A 20,643-nucleotide genomic window follows, 5' to 3' on the forward strand; every position below is an offset into this window, starting at 1 on the left:
ACACACTGTTCTACACATTGTGAGCTATAGACTATTTTCAATTATCAGATCACACATAATAATAGTGTGACATTGGCCACATGCATGGGTGTGTACTGTGTTGTAGAGTGTGTTTTTTTCAGCATTGAGCTAAGAGTCCGAAGCATTTTTTTCTATTCATTGTCATAATAATGTCATAATCCTTTTTTATTGTACTTGCAATCAACACCAAAAGCATAAAGTCTCAAACATTGAAGTCAATGAGTTAAGAAAATAAGACCATCAATCTATAATGCAAACAAATTGTTTGTAGACTAAATAATAATGCTTTGGGCCTTCAATTTATGATTTTCTGTGAAAGGCGAATTTACCAAGAAACTCCAAATGGTGTAAGGGCTGCTATTAACCACAGAGTGGCGACATTGATGCAGCGTGAGAAACACTATTATGTCATCAAGTGATTTCACTCGCCAGGTTGTTTTCATCATGATCTGAACCCTTTCCTTCGCTCATCGGCATGCATGTTTTTGTCAGCATGCTCTTTATGCACTCTTAGAGTGAATGTATAAGCCTGACATTAAATGATAAACGGATATTAATGAGTAGGCTAATTCTCCTAGAGCTTTGTTTTATAGCCTATCATTTGAGCCAGCGGTAAGGCTAGAGGTTACATAATGGCCATCTATGTCCAGCCATTAGGCTACAACTGGTTATGTAACAAATTAGTCCATAGTAGACTTCAGAGGAGGGAGGCTCAGAGGGCAGTATTGGAAAGACGTGCATCCTTTTTTCCTCTCATCGTGATATAAAGACAACTCCCTCTTCCAACCAGAGGTCCAAACAGGACATTAAGACATCAGGTGCACAACGGCCAGGGTCAGGGTGCACGCAGTTTAAAAGTATTATTATTATTGTATTTTTTTTGCTACCGTGTGTGGCCATTGGCCCCTCACTTCCTCCCTACATGGCTCATGATCCCACACAGGGACTTCATACTAACAGTTTATTTACGAAGCTGTAATGACCCTTCTTATGAAGCCACCCTTTGTTTACATCTTCAACCTCGCCTCTCAAAGCACCAACAAGATGCACCGTGCTCCAAACGCTAGTTTATCAGCGCTCCACTAAGCACTGTGGCACCATCATCGACTGAGGCAAGAAGCAAACAGCTCGTGGCACACGGCAGCAGCCAATCAGCGCGCTGGTTTCTCTTCAGCATCTCGCAAGGACTGGACACTCGGTCTAACTCAGCTCAGGCAGCAGGCAGGAAAGGCATATCAAGACTCCGCGACGCGCAATTATGGCTTTGTGAACTTGACAAGGAGGAGGTGGAGGATTGCAACACCAGGTGATTAAAACTGAATTTAGCATTATTTTGTCGCCTGTTTTTGGCTTACAGTAGTCCTGCATGATTTCACAATATGAAAAATTAAGAATTCGATGACTGTATGTCAGCCCACACCAATTCAGGTGCTTCACAAAGGTGCTTTTATGTTTTGTTTTGTTATGTCTCTGCATGCTTCCTGCAGCCTACACTGAATTTGCAACAAATAATGCCTTTGATGCTTTAGCATGCTCCACACTTACATTTCAAAGGGTTTGCATATTTACATAGGTTAAATGCCATGTTGTGCCGAAATGCACTAAGGGCTGACAATAACAAACGGATCACGTGGACTCTATGTGAATCCGGCATTTGCAAGTTTATGTAAGATGTTTTGCTTACACACTGGTTTCAGCAGCAGCTGCAGCCATTCCCAGTGACATAAACCATAAACTCAAGCTTTCTCCAAATCTTTAAAACGCGGACAATGAGGGCCAGAGAAAGGAGTCCTCAATAAGCACCGTTATTGGTCATAAAGAATTTGGCCTGTGGCTGCAGCCTTCCTACCAAGCTGCAGGGTTGAATATAGTTACATAAGTATGCACGCAAGAAGATGTATGCCCTCTTTCATAAGCTTCCTGATTCTCGGTGAGTGGAACTTTCTTAAGGGTAATAAATGGAGTAGAAGACCATTCAGAAGGTAGCCTAGTATGTTTATTCCTTCTCAGCAGGGGCTTTTCTGTGGAAGATTTGGGGGTTTAGCCCAGACCTCTGTAGGGGGACCGTCCCCTGGAAGGTATTTTTTTCTTCATAAACAAGCTCTCTTTTGTTGCTTTTGAATGCACTATGGCACCTTATTTACATTCGAAGTACATGCCATAAAAAATAACCATAAAATAACCATAAAAAAATTGAGGTATTAACATGTTTAGTAAACTTAAAACATGTATTGAGTAGAGCTGGAAACAGTTCAATGTACTATAAATGCCTATGCTAACAGTGGTGGAATGCAGTAACTACATTACTTATAAAATGTAAATAAAAATATTTCCATGTTATGTTACTTTATACTTCTACTCCACTACATCAAAGAGGAAAATATTGTATTTGTTATTCCACTACATTTATTTGACGGCTTTAGTTACTTTGCAGATCATGTTATTTATACAACATATAAATCAACTACTGTATTGTGGGTTAAACTACTCAGCCCTATAACAGGTAGTTAAAATGAGTTCCCCCTTTACCAGCTGCAACGTTAAAGTGATTAACATAAATCCATCAGTTATCATTGGAGCCACACCATTTTCTTATGACATGTGAGGTTTGTGAAATAAAATATCTACGCCACTTACAATTATGATTAAGAGAAACTCACTTCATATTATTATGAATGTTACTATGTTACTATGGCTATTGCACATTCACACACATTACGTTCTGTATGTCGAGCTTCACAGGTGCGCTCTCTCTTTTGTGCGCTCACTCAATTGCACACATACAGCTTACATATGTGTGTATATATATATATATATATATATATATATATATATATATATATATATATATATATATATATATATATATATATATATATATATATATATATTTTAAAGGTCTGGGACAATTCATAAAACATTTGGGGCTGTAGCCTCGGACCGGAGGCCTAGCGACGCCACTGCTTCTAAATGAATTGGTTTTGTAGCTTCGTTCTGGCGATAGGTTGAATTAGGTATACATGAGAAGAAGACACAGTCACTGAATTTGCCCCAGATTTCACTGTCCACTGGTCCAAGAGCCTCTGGGTTCTGTCACGAACAATTGACCTCAGGATGTATATTACCCTATTTTGTTTGTGATGACTCAAATTCAGGTCAGCTTTACAAAATAAAGGGATTGCTTTTGGGCAAACTGAAGAGTTGTAGTCCGACAGCATTTTCTTTACAACAGTACACAAAACCAAAGGACACATTTTTTCTTCCACATTGACCTTAACAATATGGGGAATTGTCATTATGCGGTTCATCTTTTGTGTGTGTGGCTGCTGGCAGAAGAAATATTTGTAACAGAGACACTAGATGGAATTTCCATAAAATTACAAATACTTTACAATGAGTTATCTTAAATAATTAATTGAGACATCATACAACACATCTAGCTTCTAGAAATTTAACACGGACTCAGAGCTATTTTGCTGTTGGCTCAACGGGCCTTTCTCCATCTGTGCCAGGTCAGGGACGCTTACTATATGCTCACAAATGTGGGGTTGCATGCAGTTGCATAAGGACCCCCATGCTGTCTTACACTGCTTTATAACTCTATTTGGCTGGCTACTGCTGCCAACAACAACTACTATAGCTTGTTTCAAACATGTTGTTTTTCAACCACACAATGCTTGCCAAGATCTTTGACTCACAGAGCAGTTAAAAGGTTTAGGGAGGCGAGGACTGACAGAGACAGCCTGGTTGTGACCTCAGACCCGGGATGCAGCATGGTGATGTCATACTCTCTCTGTATCTCTGGGGGAGAGTGAGGAAGGGGGAAAGTGGCCAAATTAGGAAATGGTCAAGAAATTGTATTTAGTGGTAAAAGATGGTGGAGTCTTGATACAATGTTTGGGCTTCCATGTTATTTGTTAATCTCATCAGATTCCCTGAAAAGACCAAAACCAGTAAGTTTGTCCATTTCTCACAGTTTGTCAACTTCCCTTATTGCACGCTGTCTGTGGCCCTCAGCCATAAACGACATTTCTTTGTTTAAAATAAGGTGCTAAATAATTTCCTAAAACGGCCAGGCACTGTAGTTTTTAATAAACGTTACTCAAACATGAGTAAATAGGGCATTTGTCGGGGACTATTTTCAGCCGCGGAGTAATACACAAATGCACTAATCTCTAGGTTCACTAGTGACTAGTTAGATTATTAGTTATATACAGTATAATTTGTAAGTTAATAATTTTAAATTTGTTAATTTTTTATTAGTTTACAGTGGACATGCAGAGAGGAGGATGACATGGTACACATCTTAAACCACAATGAACTTCACCAGAATGGTGTATGTGGGATTTTATGTCAAAATGAACTACAATGCCAATGTTCATTGTAATGAAGGGACATGTAACCCAGTGCAACAGTGTTGCTCATTATGGCTAACTAACAATTAAGTTTTTTTATCTTGGGATTTTTAATCAATCAATCAATAATTTGGTCTATAAAACATCTGGAAAACCGTTTAACATGTCTTTCCCTGTTTCCTCAAGACTAATGTGAGGTCATCAAATGTATTGTTTGGCCACCAAAACCCCAAAACATCATTCATTCATCGAATTTGAAGCGCTTGAAACATCAAATGCTTGCCAATTTTGTTTGAAAGATGAGGGAAGATGAGACAACAGTTGGCAATTATTTTTATGTCAGTCAAATATTCTATTAACTGACTAATCATTGCAGCTCGATGGCTCACTAATGTGTTTAATAGTTTTAGGCCAATAGTGGGGTATGGCACAGGGTATAGTCACTACTATATACATAGCAGAAAGTTGGCAGACATTGTGTACTATATGGAGATAAGTCTTGAGCACACTGTGGGGCGTCACTGGTTTCTGTTGTACCTTTTGATTGACTGACACCATCACATTACTGAGCAGCTGCCTAGAAAGGACACTGATAGAAAGCAGATGGGATCTCTGTATGCCCACTGACCACGATGGAGGAGTAGGCCTCTGTTAAACACTCCTCTCTTTCTCTCACACACACACATACACGCATCACTCTGACAACAGTGTCATCATTTTGTGAGTTAAACACCATCTGCCAAACCAACATTTAAAACTCCATTTTTGGGGTATTTCAGCCTGCATGTTGTCTACTGGCTGATTTCCTCCCTTGAGAATAAATAGAATGTTCCAGCCATGGCTGCGTATTGTTGCTATGAATAGACGCAGTTAAAAAATGGGTCAATTTATGGTTAAAGCACTCATCTGTGCAATGTTTTGCCAGAAGGCGAGTGTATGTAAGCATGCTGTCATCCAGTCACAGATTTGTCTCTGGAGATCTTCCCTTAACCAAACGGCATCTCGTTGTGGCAAAGTGGGGCAGTAAAAAAGGCACAGGAAAAAAACTGTTCTACGAAGATGTAGGAATTTGGCAAAAAACACCAATTGGTAAAGTACAGCTTCACAGCACCAAATGGTCTCTATACATTGTCTATACAGTTTTTAATGATACAATTTAAAAACTCTGTCAGATAACTATATTTAGGCCACTGAACTGTGTTAATGACCTCTCTCTCATGTATTTAAACATGATTTGGTTTGAGGAGGCCTGTTGTACTGAGGACTTGGACACTTGAAACCACTGACTATAAATTGGAGGAGGAGAGTAAAAAGATTCCTTTGTTTCACATTGATTTAGCTGCTGTCATCAAAGCACTAAGGAAAACCCACTGCAAGTAGCTCTAACTCTACTTAGGATGTGGATCCCCACTGAAAGTAAAGTTAATAACGATGGAACCTCAGTGTGGGCATTACAGGAACACACGAAGCAGACATGGCTCTGCTTTGAGTTTTCATGTGATGTAGGTTATTATGTATGTAGGTAATTGTAATAAATTGTTTTCTTTCTTTTTGCATTACAGTATACTTCTTTTGATTATAAATTTGTAAACTCCTCCACATAAACATAACTGTTCTTGCACTACTTGATTCAAAAATGTGTGATCTAATAGAGGTTGATGTAATTATAGCTTAAAGGTCCCATGGCATGAAAATTTCACTTTATGAGATTTTTTAACATTAATATGAGTTCCCCCAACCTGCTTATGGTTCCCCAGGGGCTAGAAATGGCAATAGGTGTATACGAGCCCTGGGTATCCTGCTCTGCGTTTGAGAAAATGAAAGCTCAGATAGGCCAATCAAGGTTATCTCCCCTTTCTCTGCTTTGCCCACCCAGATAATTTGGCCCACCAATGAGAGAGAGACCTCATGGCTTTCTACTCCTCAAAAGCTACAGACTCAGAAATGGCACATTCTAAGGAAAGCTCATTGTGGGACTGGCTCTAGTGGCTGTAATTCTGCACCAAGGCTGAATTTTGGGAAAGAGACTTCAGATATGGTATTAGGGAATCACTAAGGCCTCTATAAAAGCATCCAAAGAGCACCATGTCATGGGACCTTTAAACACTTGATAGATTGATTAGTCCATGGACTGAAAATGTAAAAAGCCAAGAATTTGAATAATCAATTAATTATGTGTCTATTTTCAGGCAAACATACCACATTTTCTTAAGTTCTAGCCATTCAAATGTCATGATTTGCAGCTTCCCTGTTATATATTATCTACATATGAATATTGTTTGAGTATTTGACTGTTGGTCAACATTTTATAGACGAAGAACCCCACTGATTAATTACTATTTAAAGTAAGTGTTACTTTACCAGCCCTTGATATCATTGAATCACTTCCACAAAAAAAGAAGTCATTTTTGAAGTAGGGCTAAATAACGGCATCAATCTCCTGTGTCGTTCTCCCAAGTATGTGATGGTTATAAGGGCTGCATTAAATACATTTTAAATAACTTTTGAGCTGGGCTTAACATGTTTTTTCTATATTTCTATAAGTATAGTTTAAAGAATGATACTATGGATATGTGCAGCAAATAGATTTAGATTTTCTAAAACTCCTTTGTGGTGACATGTAAATACGTTTTACATTTATACTACTTGGTGGTATGTATGCTTATACTTGAGAAATAAAACATATAGGCTTCAACAGCGTCAATAACTCTATCTGGATTGTCTTGGCCTCACGCCTTCGATGACATAGGACTACAAAACCCCATGCCATCAATAGTGGTACTCTGCGATGTCACCATGCGTGTATGTGTGAAGAAATGGGCCTGGGTCAGACAGAGAAGCCAAATTGGACAATGGGTTCCCAGTGTCTGTTGCTCTGAATGCCATTATTCATAGACATTAATAATCTCTTCTTTTCCCCCTAAGAATGGACATTCTAATTATAATGGCTTCATGCAGTTTCAATCTTGGAACTCTTGTACACATTTAAGGGTCGACTGTACTTAGCGAGGTCACATTTGTAATTGTTGGTCACAGGGTCGTGGAAACAAAACCCTCCGCTTTACATGGTGCCACTGGGGGTGAGTGAAAGCACTTTATTGGTGACTTGGTGGACTTGGATGTAACGTTGCTAGCTAGAGCAGACAGTTTGGTCCACGGGACACAGCATCTCTCGCTGGTTTGCGTCTTGTGTAAAGTGTAATTACTGGTTTAAGAGACGTTGTTGGGGTGTACTTTGCCATGGCAACATACTTCCTTTAAGGATGCTGAGCTGAGTATGGGAACAGCTGAAAGGTGAGCAGACCCCCATCACTTTCTACAAATATAGATCAGGGTTACATTTTCTAAATATAAGAATAGGCTTTTTTTATATGCCAGTAATGTGACCTTAACTAATAATGACAAATAGAAGCATTTCAGATGTGGTTCAAGTGTGAGGCTGTGTTAAGAAGGTTCAATGATTCTGCTTGTACATAGAGTTGCAGGCCAGGATGATGTCAGACTGAATGAAATCATCTGAAGCAAGAGAGGGGAAATCTTTGCTCAGCATGCAAATCCAATAACTAACACACATATGTTATCTGGAAGTCATTTGGTTTTAATGATGAAGCGGATTTTGTTCTTGTTCCATTTTAGGCTTAAGTTATTATTCCCTTCACTCTGAAGGTTTACTTTGAATGTGGCTTTGTGTGTGTGTGTGTCAGAATGGATTTAACATTATGTCATAAATCATTGTGTTATTATTGGAGCATGATTAAAGAGTGGAACTTTGTACTTTTTATTGAGCTGTGTTAATTGTTTTCATTTTTATTCTTTATTTATTATCCCTTCCACTTTCTGGCACTCACATGTGTACAAACACGTCCTTTCACAGTATTCACCTCCATTCTCATCTGTTCCACAGCACAAAGAGAAAACAAAAGTCAGCTAATCCAAGCACTGCACAGAAGGAACCAAATTCCCGCACAAGCATGGCAAACCAGAAGTAAGTTTTTAGAAGTCATGTAATGAGCCTTCACCTCACATTTTGTGTCTCTTGGTTCTTGACTTGTGCTCCTTTGGAATTCCACAGAGATCTATTTATATTCTTTCTCTCTGCGCCAGAACACGCAAGACATCTGCCCATTCAAATTTAGTGTGAGCACAGAAACACACCTCTGGAGAGTCTAATCGTGCCTGTAACACAGAAGCACCTCACAAAAAAGGGACAGCCAAAGACAAATTAGCAAGCTGTGTCTTGACCTGCACTGTTTACTTTCTGAAAAAGAGTTTGTCCATTGGGAAGTCTTGCAGAACAGGTTTCTAAACCTATAAATGTTGATAGGAATAATTTAATGTTGTTACTCGAAATACAGCCAATAGGACCTCTTTAATATTCAGTTGTTTGGTTCAAAAGAGTGGCTTCAGTGCATGGACTACATTCTCTGATGTACATCTCTTACATGGACGATCAGATGATGTTGTATTTTTCCCCTTCAGAGACAACCTAGACGACTTTAAAGTCCAGACAGCCAAGCATCCTAACATGGGCTCGGTCCCTTTACGGCCGCACAGTGAACAATCTAAAGACCGGTTGTCCAAAAGGCTTTCAACTGAGTCTAATGGGACCAGTGAAGGAGGGGTGGGGTCGTCTACCCCAGTGGAGGTGACTGCTTTGGAGGAGTCTTTTCGCCGCTTCGCCATCCACGGTGACACTCGCGCCACCGGCAAGGACATGCACGGAAAGAACTGGTCCAAGCTCTGTAAGGACTGTGGCGTGATTGACGGCAAGAACATCACTCTTACTGATGTGGACATCGTCTTCAGCAAAGTCAAGTAAGTTAATGTAAGCCTATTTTAGCTGCCTTTCATTGTCTAAAGGCCTGGTAATCTTCCAGAATCTGAGCCAGAGTCTTGTAACAGGCATGCCATTACAGGATTACTTTACAACATAGTGTAGCTGTTGCAGCTGCAGAGATGACTACAGGCTTAGTCACCCAGATCAGCATGCCCAAACGGCCACTAAAGTGGTTTGAATATGGTAGCATTGTGGTCGTTAAAAACACAGAAGTAGAGAGGAAAACTGTCTCTAGACTTTACTGTAGGAACATGTTTATTCTATTTCATACATACATACATACATACAGTACATACATACATGTATGCATGCATACATGAATACATGCATACCATGCTCAGAATTAAATCACTGGCATGGTCTTTAGCACGAGTAAAACAAGAACAAACCTTATTTATAACCCCTAATTAAGTTTTCATTAGTGTCTGCACTGACAAAACAATAAGCAAACAATGTTTGTCAAACTAAAATTAGCATAAGCATTAATGAGACAACTCTATGGTAAATCTTTTTGTAGTTATTCAAATCTGTGTTTTCAGGCAGTATTTTATAAGATGCCTTTCTTTCTTAAATTAAATTGGCTCTGCTGAAGCTATCCATCAGAAGCAGCAGGCGGAGCAAGAGGCCAGGATGGCTCATCCTGTATCTCCCTGGGTCAGATTGAATCATCCTTAACTGCCTGATTTAAGTGAAGTAGAATCTAGTAATAAGCTATGACCTGAATATTATTTAGCCAAAGAATAAAAGCATGTTATCCGTATAGCTATGCTTAGGTGGTTTAGAGTGTATTCGGGCTGAGAACACATTGACAGATAAGTGCAAATATTTTCTGCACCACATTTAGTGTTGGTATTTTTATAGTTTGAGCCACATAGTAACACAAAAGAAAACTGGTGTAGAAAAGGACAGGGCTTTTACTACGTGGGGTTGTATGTTTGTTGCACATGATTATTTCATTCATACACAAAGCAGCTTTGAATATTTTTTTAACTGGTTGAATGTTATGAATGAAGATTATGCTGCCTGTTCTGACAGCACTAGAATAGAAAAGTATGGTTTGCAGCCTCTCATAATGAAGTCTTGCTTCAGGAGTGAGAATCTCACACTGATGTAGTGTATGTTCCATCTTCTGCTGGTGTCTAACCATCTCAGTTTAATTCAGTCACTTTGTGCACACACTTATATATAGGAGACTCCAAAATGGTTTTAGTGTGATTTTTCAGTTTGAAACTGTTTATTCATTTCTTTATGACAAAATAGTGTTAAAAAAGTCCTAAAAACTTAGAGAGTATTGCAGACATACAGTACAGTGGAAACTAAAATGGCTATATCTTTTAATTTCTATTTTTTGCATATCATGTAGAAAGATATTTGAAGGTATTTGAAATAAAGTATTGTATATATTTGACATATTTCAAGTTTTTATCATAGATCATCAGATAGTCCATAGCATTTCTTGTTTCAACATCTTCTAACAACCCCCACAGTCATTACCCATTCGACCACAGCTTATAACAAAGCAGAAAACAATATGCAGACTAAATCATAAAAATTAGTACTTGTAGATTTCACGTATTCAAGCTTGGAATTATTTTTGCACTTAATGTACATTCTCACTTCTTACAATAATCTTGACAAATGTTTTTACATTTGTAAAGCAAAAGAAGTATCTGTTTTTCAGGACCGTGAGTCACTTACATCAACACCTTCACAGTTGGCAAGGCAATGGGTGGTCATGTTTACTGCCCTGAACATTTTCTTGGCAAGGTCATAGCCACTTTTTAAAGCGGCCTGTGGGATTTAAAGTTGTGTACATCCTGCTTCATTGGTGAGAAATATTTAGAAATGTGCAAACAATATGGCGCAACCACTTCAAAGATTTACATGTCATACAAGCTTTTTGTAGTGAATCTGTGCACTGTTGTATACATTAGGTCCTTGAATGTGAGTTTGCAGGCTCTATCGTCTGTTACGACCAGGCCCGTTGTAAGGTTGGGCGAAACATAAAACGGATGAATTTGGAGGAACCAAGGAAAAAAGGTAGAAGAGGTCACGGTAAAAATAAATAAAAAAGGATTTGAATTGACATGCAAAGGAATGTCAAATTACAAAAACACAAAAAGAGCTGAATGGGTGCTGCATATATAAACAAAGTGATTTCTAACCTCAACTAAGAGAGCACAGCACCCATTAGCTTACCAAATAACAATTTGTAAAGAATGGAAACATAAAGACTGCCTTGTAGCACAACAGGCTCTAACAACTATTAACTCCTAACAATTTGTACAAACAACTTTTACCAACAACATCTCTTCCACTACAACTCTAACAAAGTGTTATTAGACAGACAGCATGGTGGACTCATCTCTACTTTCAGCCCTGGACTGATGAATCCAAAAGCTTTTTAAACTCGCTAGCTGGGCTGATTGCAGGAAGTTGGTTGGAAGGATCCACACCAACCGCACCAATCAACAGCAATGGACTGGAAAAGGGAAGTGGGCGGAGCCATTATATGTGCCAGTCCTCTCCGGGCAACCACACAGCTACATTTTCATACACAAACATTTTGCACATGCTTTGGCTAGAAGCCTAAACTGACCTAAAAGGAGGGGGCCCTAACACGTCTGAGCCTCACAGATACTAATCAGGGTCCCACATCCAGCTGTGTTCAAAATTAACAGGATAGGACAGTAAAATCCCAACAAAGCATGTGGTGTGTGAACCCTTCAGAGCCAGCCACAGGATAAAAAGCGGTACAGACTGGGGGAAGGGCTCATTTTCATGTGGTGTCTGACTCCAGGCGTGACTGATCTGGGCAGGGCTGCCATGCCAGAGATGCAGATCTCTACTTTCCCTTTAATCAATGTAAAAGTTCTTTGCTTGTAAACAAAAATTAAACATCTTAATGAGCACTGGCTAATCATCGTATGGCTGAATGAATCCATAATTATTGTAAGTATGGAGGTTTGCTGTGCTGTCTGCCTGCTTAGAGCCAAAACACCACAGCATAAACGATGGATGAGGCAGACATCTGGTGTGGACTAATTAATTACGAGCATGGTCTAACAATGGCTTCGTTTTCTAGCCTTTTGGTGATACTTCCTCATCGCTGAATAGGATCGTAGCGGGTGCAGGAGCATTTTAGCCTGAAACATTTTTAGCCAACTACTGTTGTCAGATCCATATGGATCACGTACTGCAGATGGTTAAACTATGAAAATAAACAGCAGGTCATGTACCGCAGCATCCCAAAATAAAATAAAGCTCCACCCGCCCTCTAACCTTTGTCCTTCTTAACCTTATCGCAGTCTTCTCAGATTGTGGTTTGCTGTTTATTTACACAACTTAACCATTTATATACATTGGGGAATTGAATAGCTCAGTGTGGGGAGATTTGCTGGAAGTCCAGTTTCCCTTTTGACAATAGACAGCATGGAACAGGCGCTGAGGAATGGATGTTCAACACATGGATTGCCCAAACAAAACCACTCACTGGATGAGTCAAATAAATAAACCCTAACATCCCTGTTTACTTTAGCTTGTTGCTATGACAGCGGGTTGGCCAGGAAGACTGTGGGCTTTATAGGCTGTTGTTTAGGTGATTTGTCACCATGGCAATAGCTGTTTGTGTTTGTGTTACTAAGTATTTTTTACATGGACACACAGATGACCAGTTAAACAACTGGAGTACTCTTGGAAGGAGAATGACTGATGATGATGACCTGTGGTATGGTTATCTTAAAAATAATCTACAGGGATTCAACATATCTAAATGTCCCTAGCTGCAATGAATCAGGCCTTCTGACTACTGGAGCCACACTATACAGCTGCACACAATATGATACATGATATGAAGAGACAGTCACATATACAGCTTACAGGTGTGTCTGTCTGTGTGTGTGGTTGCTCAGACAACTGGGAGACAAGATCCTAACAGGGAACATTTTTCTCATAGTTTACCTCAGCAATATACCATCTCTCTGATGTGTCTAACATCTGCCATGTTGAAGTGATCACACATGGTTCTGTGTACACTACTCTCTGCTCTCATTTTAACTTTCAAACTTTAATGAGAGGCTGTAGAAAAACTGATAAAGCAAGCCTAAATACAGCGTTTCTGTCCCTCGAGAGAGTTGAGCAGATACATTTTTGCAGTGGATTTATATGCTATACTGTGACATAAGCTTCTTTTTGTCCTACATTTTAGGAAGAAATCCTGTCGCACCATCACATATGACGAGTTCAAGGTTGCACTTGGAGAGCTGGCCAGGAAGAAATATAAAGAAAGGACTGGAGAGGAGGCTGAGGCCGAGGTCTTCAAGCTGATTGAGGGGAAGACACCTGTCATCGCAGGAGTCACGGTAAGAATTAGAATAAGAAAGCGTAAAAATTACAGACTTTTCATACCAGCATTTCCAGAATGTACTCAAAATGTTTCTAAACTTTCTGGCAGAGAGCCGTGGCTTCCCCAACAGTGAGCCGTCTTACGGACCCCACCAAGTTTACAGGGTCACACAAGGAGCGTTTTGATGACACTGGTCGCGGGAAGGGTAAGGCAGGGCGAGTGGATATGGTTGACACTTCTGGATACGTCTCGGGGTACAAACATCGAGGGACGTATGAAAAGAAAGTGAATAAATAAACCTTACCGTGGGCAAACTCACGTGAGGGCGAGGATAAGAAAATAGACATTTGATCTGTGATACTTTTCTATTAAAAGAGTACTCAAAGAAAGCACAAAAGAATTGGATTCCATATATTTTCCCACCCATCAATTGTGTGTGTGTGTGTGTGTGAGAGAGAGGTTTTTGAGTTCCTCTCTTTTAGAAGTGTGAGAACTGGAAAACTGTTTACATCTATTTTTACAAAGTCATCACCAGCTGGTACATTCCTGTCTGATAGCAAGTTACTGCCAAACACTGAAGAGAACAAGCGAGAGAAAACTGCTTTGCTATGAATACTGAAGCTTTGTTGTAATGATAGAGCCTTATAATTATTGAGCACAATGAACAACATGCCAAGAAAAACAAACGTGGGACAACAGTTTGATGAATTAACAACATTGCACTTTTTAATGGAAACATTTTGAATCCTATATATATATATATATATCTGATTTGCAGTTTCAATGAGAATTAGCACATTTTTGACACGTTCTTCTTTTGAAATCTTAAATTGTTCCCTGCTTCGGTGTTGTCTGTCTGCCATCCCCACTTGTCAACTGTTATTAAGTCTTAAAAAATCTGCTGTTCATTTTTTTGTAAGCTCACACTGTCATTTTAAAAATTTGCCTTCAGCTCAAACCAAGAAACTAAAGTAAGGGTTTCGTCAACTTGTATTAATGTTTTTGTGGCAAAATACAGTGTAGTTAACATTTTTTGTTAACTGTGATATCTTCTTACTTTTGTGAATATGTAAAACATAAATTCCTACCACGCAGAACTTTTAAATATGCCTGCTTGTAACATACAAATACAAAACTACAACAGTAAAATCTATTTCTCATACAGTTGTCATTCAGACCACAAACAATTTTGCTAACATGCATTTTGAATTTTAAGTTGTTGAAATTCAGCTGAAGGAAGCTCTCACCACAGAAGATGAACTCAGTTGTACAAGATTGTATTTTTAACGTTTACTATTTCCATACAGTAGTTCTAATATATTTGTGGTAAGATTGTGTATATTCTAAAACGTTATAGCCCCATGGCTTAATTTATGACACTGGCTTCATATGTTGTTTTTATGTATTGCTGTACTTTGTGCATGTTTATGTATATTGCATTTGATTCAGAAGCATATAGATGACAGTAGGAGTTTGTCATATCTTACCTGAGCTGCTGTGAGGACAGACTACTGGACAGACTTAAATATTTTCTTGTTAAAAAAAAAAAAAAAAGTAAATGATGGAATTGCGGGATCATGATGAAAAATCTTGTTTTGCTTGAAATCAATATGTATCAACCTGTACATACAAAGTCCGCTATGCTTCAATGCTATTAATATAGTTGTGTTGGTAAATATTTAGAGTATCTTTTATGTGTGCTACAGTCATCAAAGGCACAAATTCAACTGAAAACAGTAGCAGGGTTTTACGGTTCTATCCTTACAAATTAGATAAAAGGGACAATTGCAAACAAGTAATATACTTTTGTAGAATATTTTTCCAACATAGTGACAGTGTCACACACTACCTGTAGCCTCAGCTGATGAAGGATCATGCATCAAGTGAATAACTCGCAGCTATCGGTGTGTTCGTTTTTGTTTGCTGCGGTAGCTTGATCTGTTCTCTGTGCTTCATGCCAAATACTGTGCACCTTTAATGTGGAGGAACATATTGTCTTATTTGTCGTTTTGTTTTTTTCAAATAACTTTTAATGTACGATTGTGCCCTGGTGCATGCAGTGTGTTTTAGTTCTTTAGAACTCTTAATGTGTGTTCATGATTTGTAGTGCATTACTGAAAAATAAAAACCCACCCCAGAACCTCTTGTGAGTATAGGGTGTCAGTCAAAATATAAGGTTTTAAGTTATTATGAAATTCCCCACCACAGCCCTCTAACATTCACATAAAACAAAAGCTACAGTCAGTTTATGCAGTATCATCTACATCTTTGCCAGGTCTTGCATTAGTGTTTGTGAGAGGAAAGTGCATGTGCGTGTTTGTGTAGCTCTCCAGCCCAAAGGCAGAGGTATAAATAAAGTCACAGTGCAGCTGGAATCTAGATGCATTCATTCCACTGCAGCGTACAAAGCAGATGGAGACATAAGTGACCTAAAAAAAAATGAGGGAAAGCAGCTAAGAGAGACACAATCTTGCCACTGATCCAGGAAATACATTATGACCTTCTCACTAACATCCCCCCGCCCCCTCCCTTAATATCCTTTAACATAACAGCCTTGTCACACGGTTATACACAACCGTCCTTGAATGAATTGCTTTTCTCCATTATTGTTTACATCAAGCAAATGGAGCCTATATAGAATGTTTAAAAAAACAAAAAAAAACGTTTTTTTTCCAAAAGGGCTAGGAACATAAAACATACAGAAAATAAATGTACACTGCAGTGACAAAGTAAAAATGATTTAAAAACAGTCTGTAGCTGCTGGGCCTCTTGCAGCAAATGCAACGCCAATAGCACGCTCCGCATAGTCTTGCTTTGATATTTTTATCCCATGTGTACATCATTTAAATTACTTTTTAAAGTTCCCCACTTCCTTTCAGCTCAGCTAACAAACACTCGTTGGTAGCCACCAGGGACCTGCAGTACAGACAGACACAAATCAGAAAGCACTAACATAGTAGGGCTGGTTTAAGGTGTGAGAACATCATTGTTGTGGGTGGGTGGGTACAGCCAAACTGAGCGTCAACAATAAGATGGCAGTATCTTCTTACCTGTGGCTTTCTTGCAGCATATTTGACAAATCCTTGACTTTCTCAGCCTCCAGCACTTTCTCCCTCAACCCCTCAATCTCTTTCCTCAGCTCTTCCACTTCTGTCTGAGCCTCTAAAGAAGTGTAGGCATAGATGGTGAAAGGTGTTAAGAAAGAACGGCCAAATGGTCTTGTATGTGTCTCCCACTGTCATGCACACACCCACCTTTAATCTGAGTAATAGGTGAACTTTTCAACATAGTCTTGAGATACTGTCGTTCTAACTTGATAAGCTGTTTTTGTAGAGCAACATTTTCCTCCAAGACAATCCTCAGCTGCTCATTCAGTTTGGCCTGTGTTAAGAGTAAAGACAATAAGTACAGTGTGCGCATCAAAACCATTAAGGGCTCCTAAAGCCCAACATGGTTTTATAGTGCTGAATCCACTCACAACTGCACTGCAAGCTTCCTCCAGCTGAGCGGAGAGGTTACGGACTTCAGTTTTGTGCTCTTCCTCCTGTGCAGCTGCTTGAAAGCTCACTGCATCAGCTTCCCGTCTTAAGGTCCTGAGCTCTGCCTCCCTACTGGAAATATCGTTTTCCATCATAGAAAGGATCTGGACTGCCTGAGCTACAACCAAAAATAGAAATGATGAGAAGATATTCATTATCTTCGGGCTCCTGTTATCAGATCCCACATTCCAAACCAAACTTACACAGGAAGTTGTTGTTATGATGCAGCGATCTCTCTCCCATCCAGTGTTTGTCCACTAGGTTGAGGAGCAGCTCCAGCGGTTTCCTATAACTACCCTGGGAGGTAAGATAAGTTGATATGAGAAAATAAACAACCTCAAATATGAAATGCTTCAGTATGGGAAATAGGAATTTCATTTGTCACCCTTTTTTGCTTTTCCCCCTGCTGCAGCAGGCTGGATCCCCCTTCTGTCTTGTTGAAGCTAGAGTAGGTTAGTCTCGGAGGATGTAAGAGGGGGTTGGAAGGGTCCGACAAATTCAAACCAGGACGACGCGGACTGGGAGGCCGGATATTAACTAATGAGGAACTATGTCGAAGACTTTGATCTGGAAAAATGTTGAAAACACACCTTCAACAACATGCCCAGAAAGTGTATGTGCATATTAACATCTAACTTAGGACTTCATCAAGTACAGACATTGTTCTTACCAGGATTAGGGGTATAATGTCCCTTGGCTGCATGTCTGATTTGTTTGGGGAAGTCCTTTTGCTTTTGTTTTCCAGGCACGGATGTGCATTTCTCTACATAGGGGCCAAAGGACACCTTTGGTCTTTCAGTCACTTTTAATGAGGTAGAGCTTCTTTTATGAGATTGTTCTTTCATGTGTGGCACTTTGGACACTGTGTTATCTGGCAAAATAACAAATGACATGATAAAACACCAATATTTATTTACCTTCCATGTTCGTGATTCAAAATAAATAAGAATTGGATTATGTCTCCACCTGGTGGAAACGGCAGGACAATGGTCAAGGTGCAACTGGGATGTTGTTCCCTTCTTTTACTATTTCCCAAAAACGTATTGTATCCTGTGTTCACCCAGCTTTGATTACCTTTTCAATTCACCAGATCAAACTTTCAGATTTTGATTACAATTACATACAAAAAAATGCATACACCACTAACATGCACTTGACTAACACTACATCTCCACTAGACTCTCTGTAAGAGAGATGCAAAAGCTTACCATATTTGGTAGGGCGGTACCTCAGGATGGATTTAGCCGTTTCCTAAAATAAATAAATCAAGAGCACATGGAAAATATATATGCTATTGTAAATGCACTACTGATAATTTAGTTTGGCCTACAACAAAATAAAAATCACCTGTTTCGGAGTAGAACTTCTCTGTTGTGTAAAATCTTTTGACTCGTCCTCTTTAGGTTCTGAGAGAGAAGACAGTTCGAAATTGACAGAAGTTGAAAAACTAAAACATGGTTTGGTTTTGTTAAGATAATTAGCTTTGGGACATCTTACCTTCTGCCTCCTTGTGAACTGAGTGGGACTGAGTTTCACCTTGGCCTCCATGATTCGTCACAACAAAATTCAACACAATATCCTCAGTGTCAGTCAGGAGAGAGAGACTCTTGGTAAAGTTGTCAACTAAAGCCAGTCTCTGATCACTGTTTCTGAGAAGCACAAGAAAGACAGTAAAGATACAAATCAAGCAAATAGCAAAAAGGAACGTATTTTGATAATGGTAACTTTTAGTGGGTGTATCTGTAACCCAGGTTTTTTTTTATTTTTTATTAAACACTTTAGTCCTTTAAAAATCAACACTGAAAATCTACACTTATCCATATTTGGCTGCTTTCTATACACCTGAGTCAATCCCTTTATTGGGAAGACTTCATCCAATGTTTTTTTGTCCTTCTTCATACTATTCAAGACCAAACAAACATAAAACTCAGTTTGGTGCGTTTTCCATGTACTCAAGATCATTGGTAGACATTCTATCAAGTCAAAGTTGAGCTGAAACACCTAAACTGAAGTATCTGACAATCCATGGCTTTCACTGTACCTTTGGTCAGCAATTAGATTGAGAGATGAGCTCTTCTGCTGAGGTAGGCTGTCAGAGGAGAACTGCATTATGGCAGCTTTGCGCTCGGTGTCTCTGACTGAACAGCCATCTAGAAAGCAAGGTAGGACACTCAATTATGCTGAAAACTAATCTGCGATTAGCTCAAACTGGGGGGCAAGGCTATATCTTACCTAGTTTGCGTAGGTTGGGCATGGCATGCACCAGGCAAGGGCGGTATTGTGGGTAACTTTTGGTCAGAGGGTTGAGCCTTAGGTCCAGCTCTCTCAAAACTGGCAGCTCGTACAACACTTTCACCTCTTCAAGGGAAGGTATGCAGTTATAGTACAGGATGAGCCTTTCCAGCACTTTCAAATGTTGAACCCCCTAGGGAGAAAACAATTGTTTTAAATGGGCCATAGCAACAGATACTATTAGTTCATAATAACGAACAGTATAACAAAAAGGAAGCAAAAAAGGTAAATACAAAAAATCTGGACGTTAAATAGTTCCACAATTTTAGAATGGTATTTAACACCTACAAACACGTTTACAACTTCAAAACATGATGCAGAATTCAAACTTACCTCAACAAGGACGAGCGCATTGCAGGAAAGGTCCAAAGACTTTAAACGGACAAAGTTATTCAGTGCGTTTCCCAGGTGTCTGATCTTCTCTTCATATGTCCCCGGGAGGCTCAGTGAGCGGACATCACCTGTTTAAAACGTATAAAATGTAAATATGTATACATGAAGAGTGCACTGCATTATTCACTTCTAGTGCTTTGTTTAGCAGCAGGTGACAGTTATTGTTGGTAGCTATGCTAGCTGGTAGCTATGCTAGCTGGTAGCATGGCCCCCGATGCTAAGGCTTGGTAAAAGTAACTAGCTACAATTGTTTTACATAACAAACGCTAAACAATGCTGGTATTTACTCCTATACAACGTTAGTATTAACATGGCATACTATTACCCAGACAGGGATGTTTTAATTTTAATCTCTCCCGTATCCATTGCTCTGTTATGGTTGTCATACACTCCGCCGCCATACTTTTTGAACTTTTGCTGCCTTCGGGTACTGTCGGAAGAAATCAAAAACGCCAATGTCTTTTCATTGACTACTCCTAATATTTAACATTGCACTTAATACACATAACCTGAACGCGGTTTGCGTGCTATATAATACAAGCTTTATGTTTTTTATTAGTAACGTAACGTTACACAGGCTAAATGTGTTTCAAGTACAAAGTATCTGTAGAGCACCGCCTCATTCAAAGCAAGTAAAACCGCTTTAGAGATTTATAAAACAGACTGAAACAATACTGTGATTTACAGAACATAAATTAAACTCAGAATCCAGTTAATCCGCTTTGTCCAGTGCATACAGGCAGTCTATCATGGTCCAATGGAAGGTAGTCTCGCATTTCTAAACCTATGGACACAGCGCTGTAAGTAGAAGGCTACATTTTGCGCCTTTAACTGGGACAGTGGCAGACAGTTTATGAGCTA

At 39.3% G+C, this 20,643-nt stretch overlaps 2 protein-coding genes across 6 annotated transcripts; one reads left to right on the plus strand and one right to left on the minus strand.

The window, feature by feature from the left end:
• The first annotated feature begins 1,052 nt into the window (after positions 1 to 1,052).
• LOC117946571 (tubulin polymerization-promoting protein) lies at positions 1,053 to 15,117 on the plus strand. Of its 3 annotated transcripts, none has more exons than XM_034874817.1 (5): positions 1,053 to 1,327; positions 8,281 to 8,361; positions 8,856 to 9,191; positions 13,421 to 13,574; positions 13,667 to 15,117. In XM_034874817.1, the coding sequence occupies exons 2-5, from the start codon at positions 8,348 to 8,350 to the stop codon at positions 13,853 to 13,855; spliced, it is 693 nt and encodes a 230-aa protein (XP_034730708.1). In that variant the 5' UTR covers positions 1,053 to 1,327; positions 8,281 to 8,347; the 3' UTR covers positions 13,856 to 15,117. The 3 variants fall into 3 exon arrangements, with proteins under 3 accessions (XP_034730708.1, XP_034730707.1, XP_034730709.1); XM_034874816.1 differs by lacking the exon at positions 1,053 to 1,327 and adding an exon at positions 7,199 to 7,670; XM_034874818.1 differs by lacking the exon at positions 1,053 to 1,327 and adding an exon at positions 7,199 to 7,456.
• On the minus strand, positions 14,599 to 20,640 carry cep72 (centrosomal protein 72). 3 transcript variants are annotated; one of them, XM_034874814.1, is made up of 14 exons: positions 20,102 to 20,640; positions 19,723 to 19,850; positions 19,330 to 19,522; positions 19,139 to 19,247; positions 18,595 to 18,746; positions 18,445 to 18,503; positions 18,306 to 18,348; positions 17,768 to 17,968; positions 17,483 to 17,664; positions 17,301 to 17,394; positions 17,037 to 17,215; positions 16,813 to 16,939; positions 16,609 to 16,720; positions 14,599 to 15,987 (listed from the first exon to the last, which is right to left on the minus strand). In XM_034874814.1, exons 1-14 carry the CDS (start codon positions 20,181 to 20,183, stop codon positions 15,945 to 15,947), a joined length of 1,704 nt encoding a protein of 567 aa, XP_034730705.1. In that variant the 5' UTR covers positions 20,184 to 20,640; the 3' UTR covers positions 14,599 to 15,944. The 3 variants fall into 3 exon arrangements, with proteins under 3 accessions (XP_034730705.1, XP_034730703.1, XP_034730704.1); XM_034874812.1 differs by having other exon boundaries at positions 14,599 to 16,474; positions 20,102 to 20,638; XM_034874813.1 differs by having other exon boundaries at positions 14,599 to 16,474; positions 20,108 to 20,636.
• Between the last annotated feature and the right edge of the window lie 3 nt (positions 20,641 to 20,643).

The sequence above is a fragment of the Etheostoma cragini genome, chromosome 6 (assembly GCF_013103735.1).
Source record: "Etheostoma cragini isolate CJK2018 chromosome 6, CSU_Ecrag_1.0, whole genome shotgun sequence".
In the NCBI taxonomy this organism is placed as follows: domain Eukaryota; kingdom Metazoa; phylum Chordata; class Actinopteri; order Perciformes; family Percidae; genus Etheostoma; species Etheostoma cragini.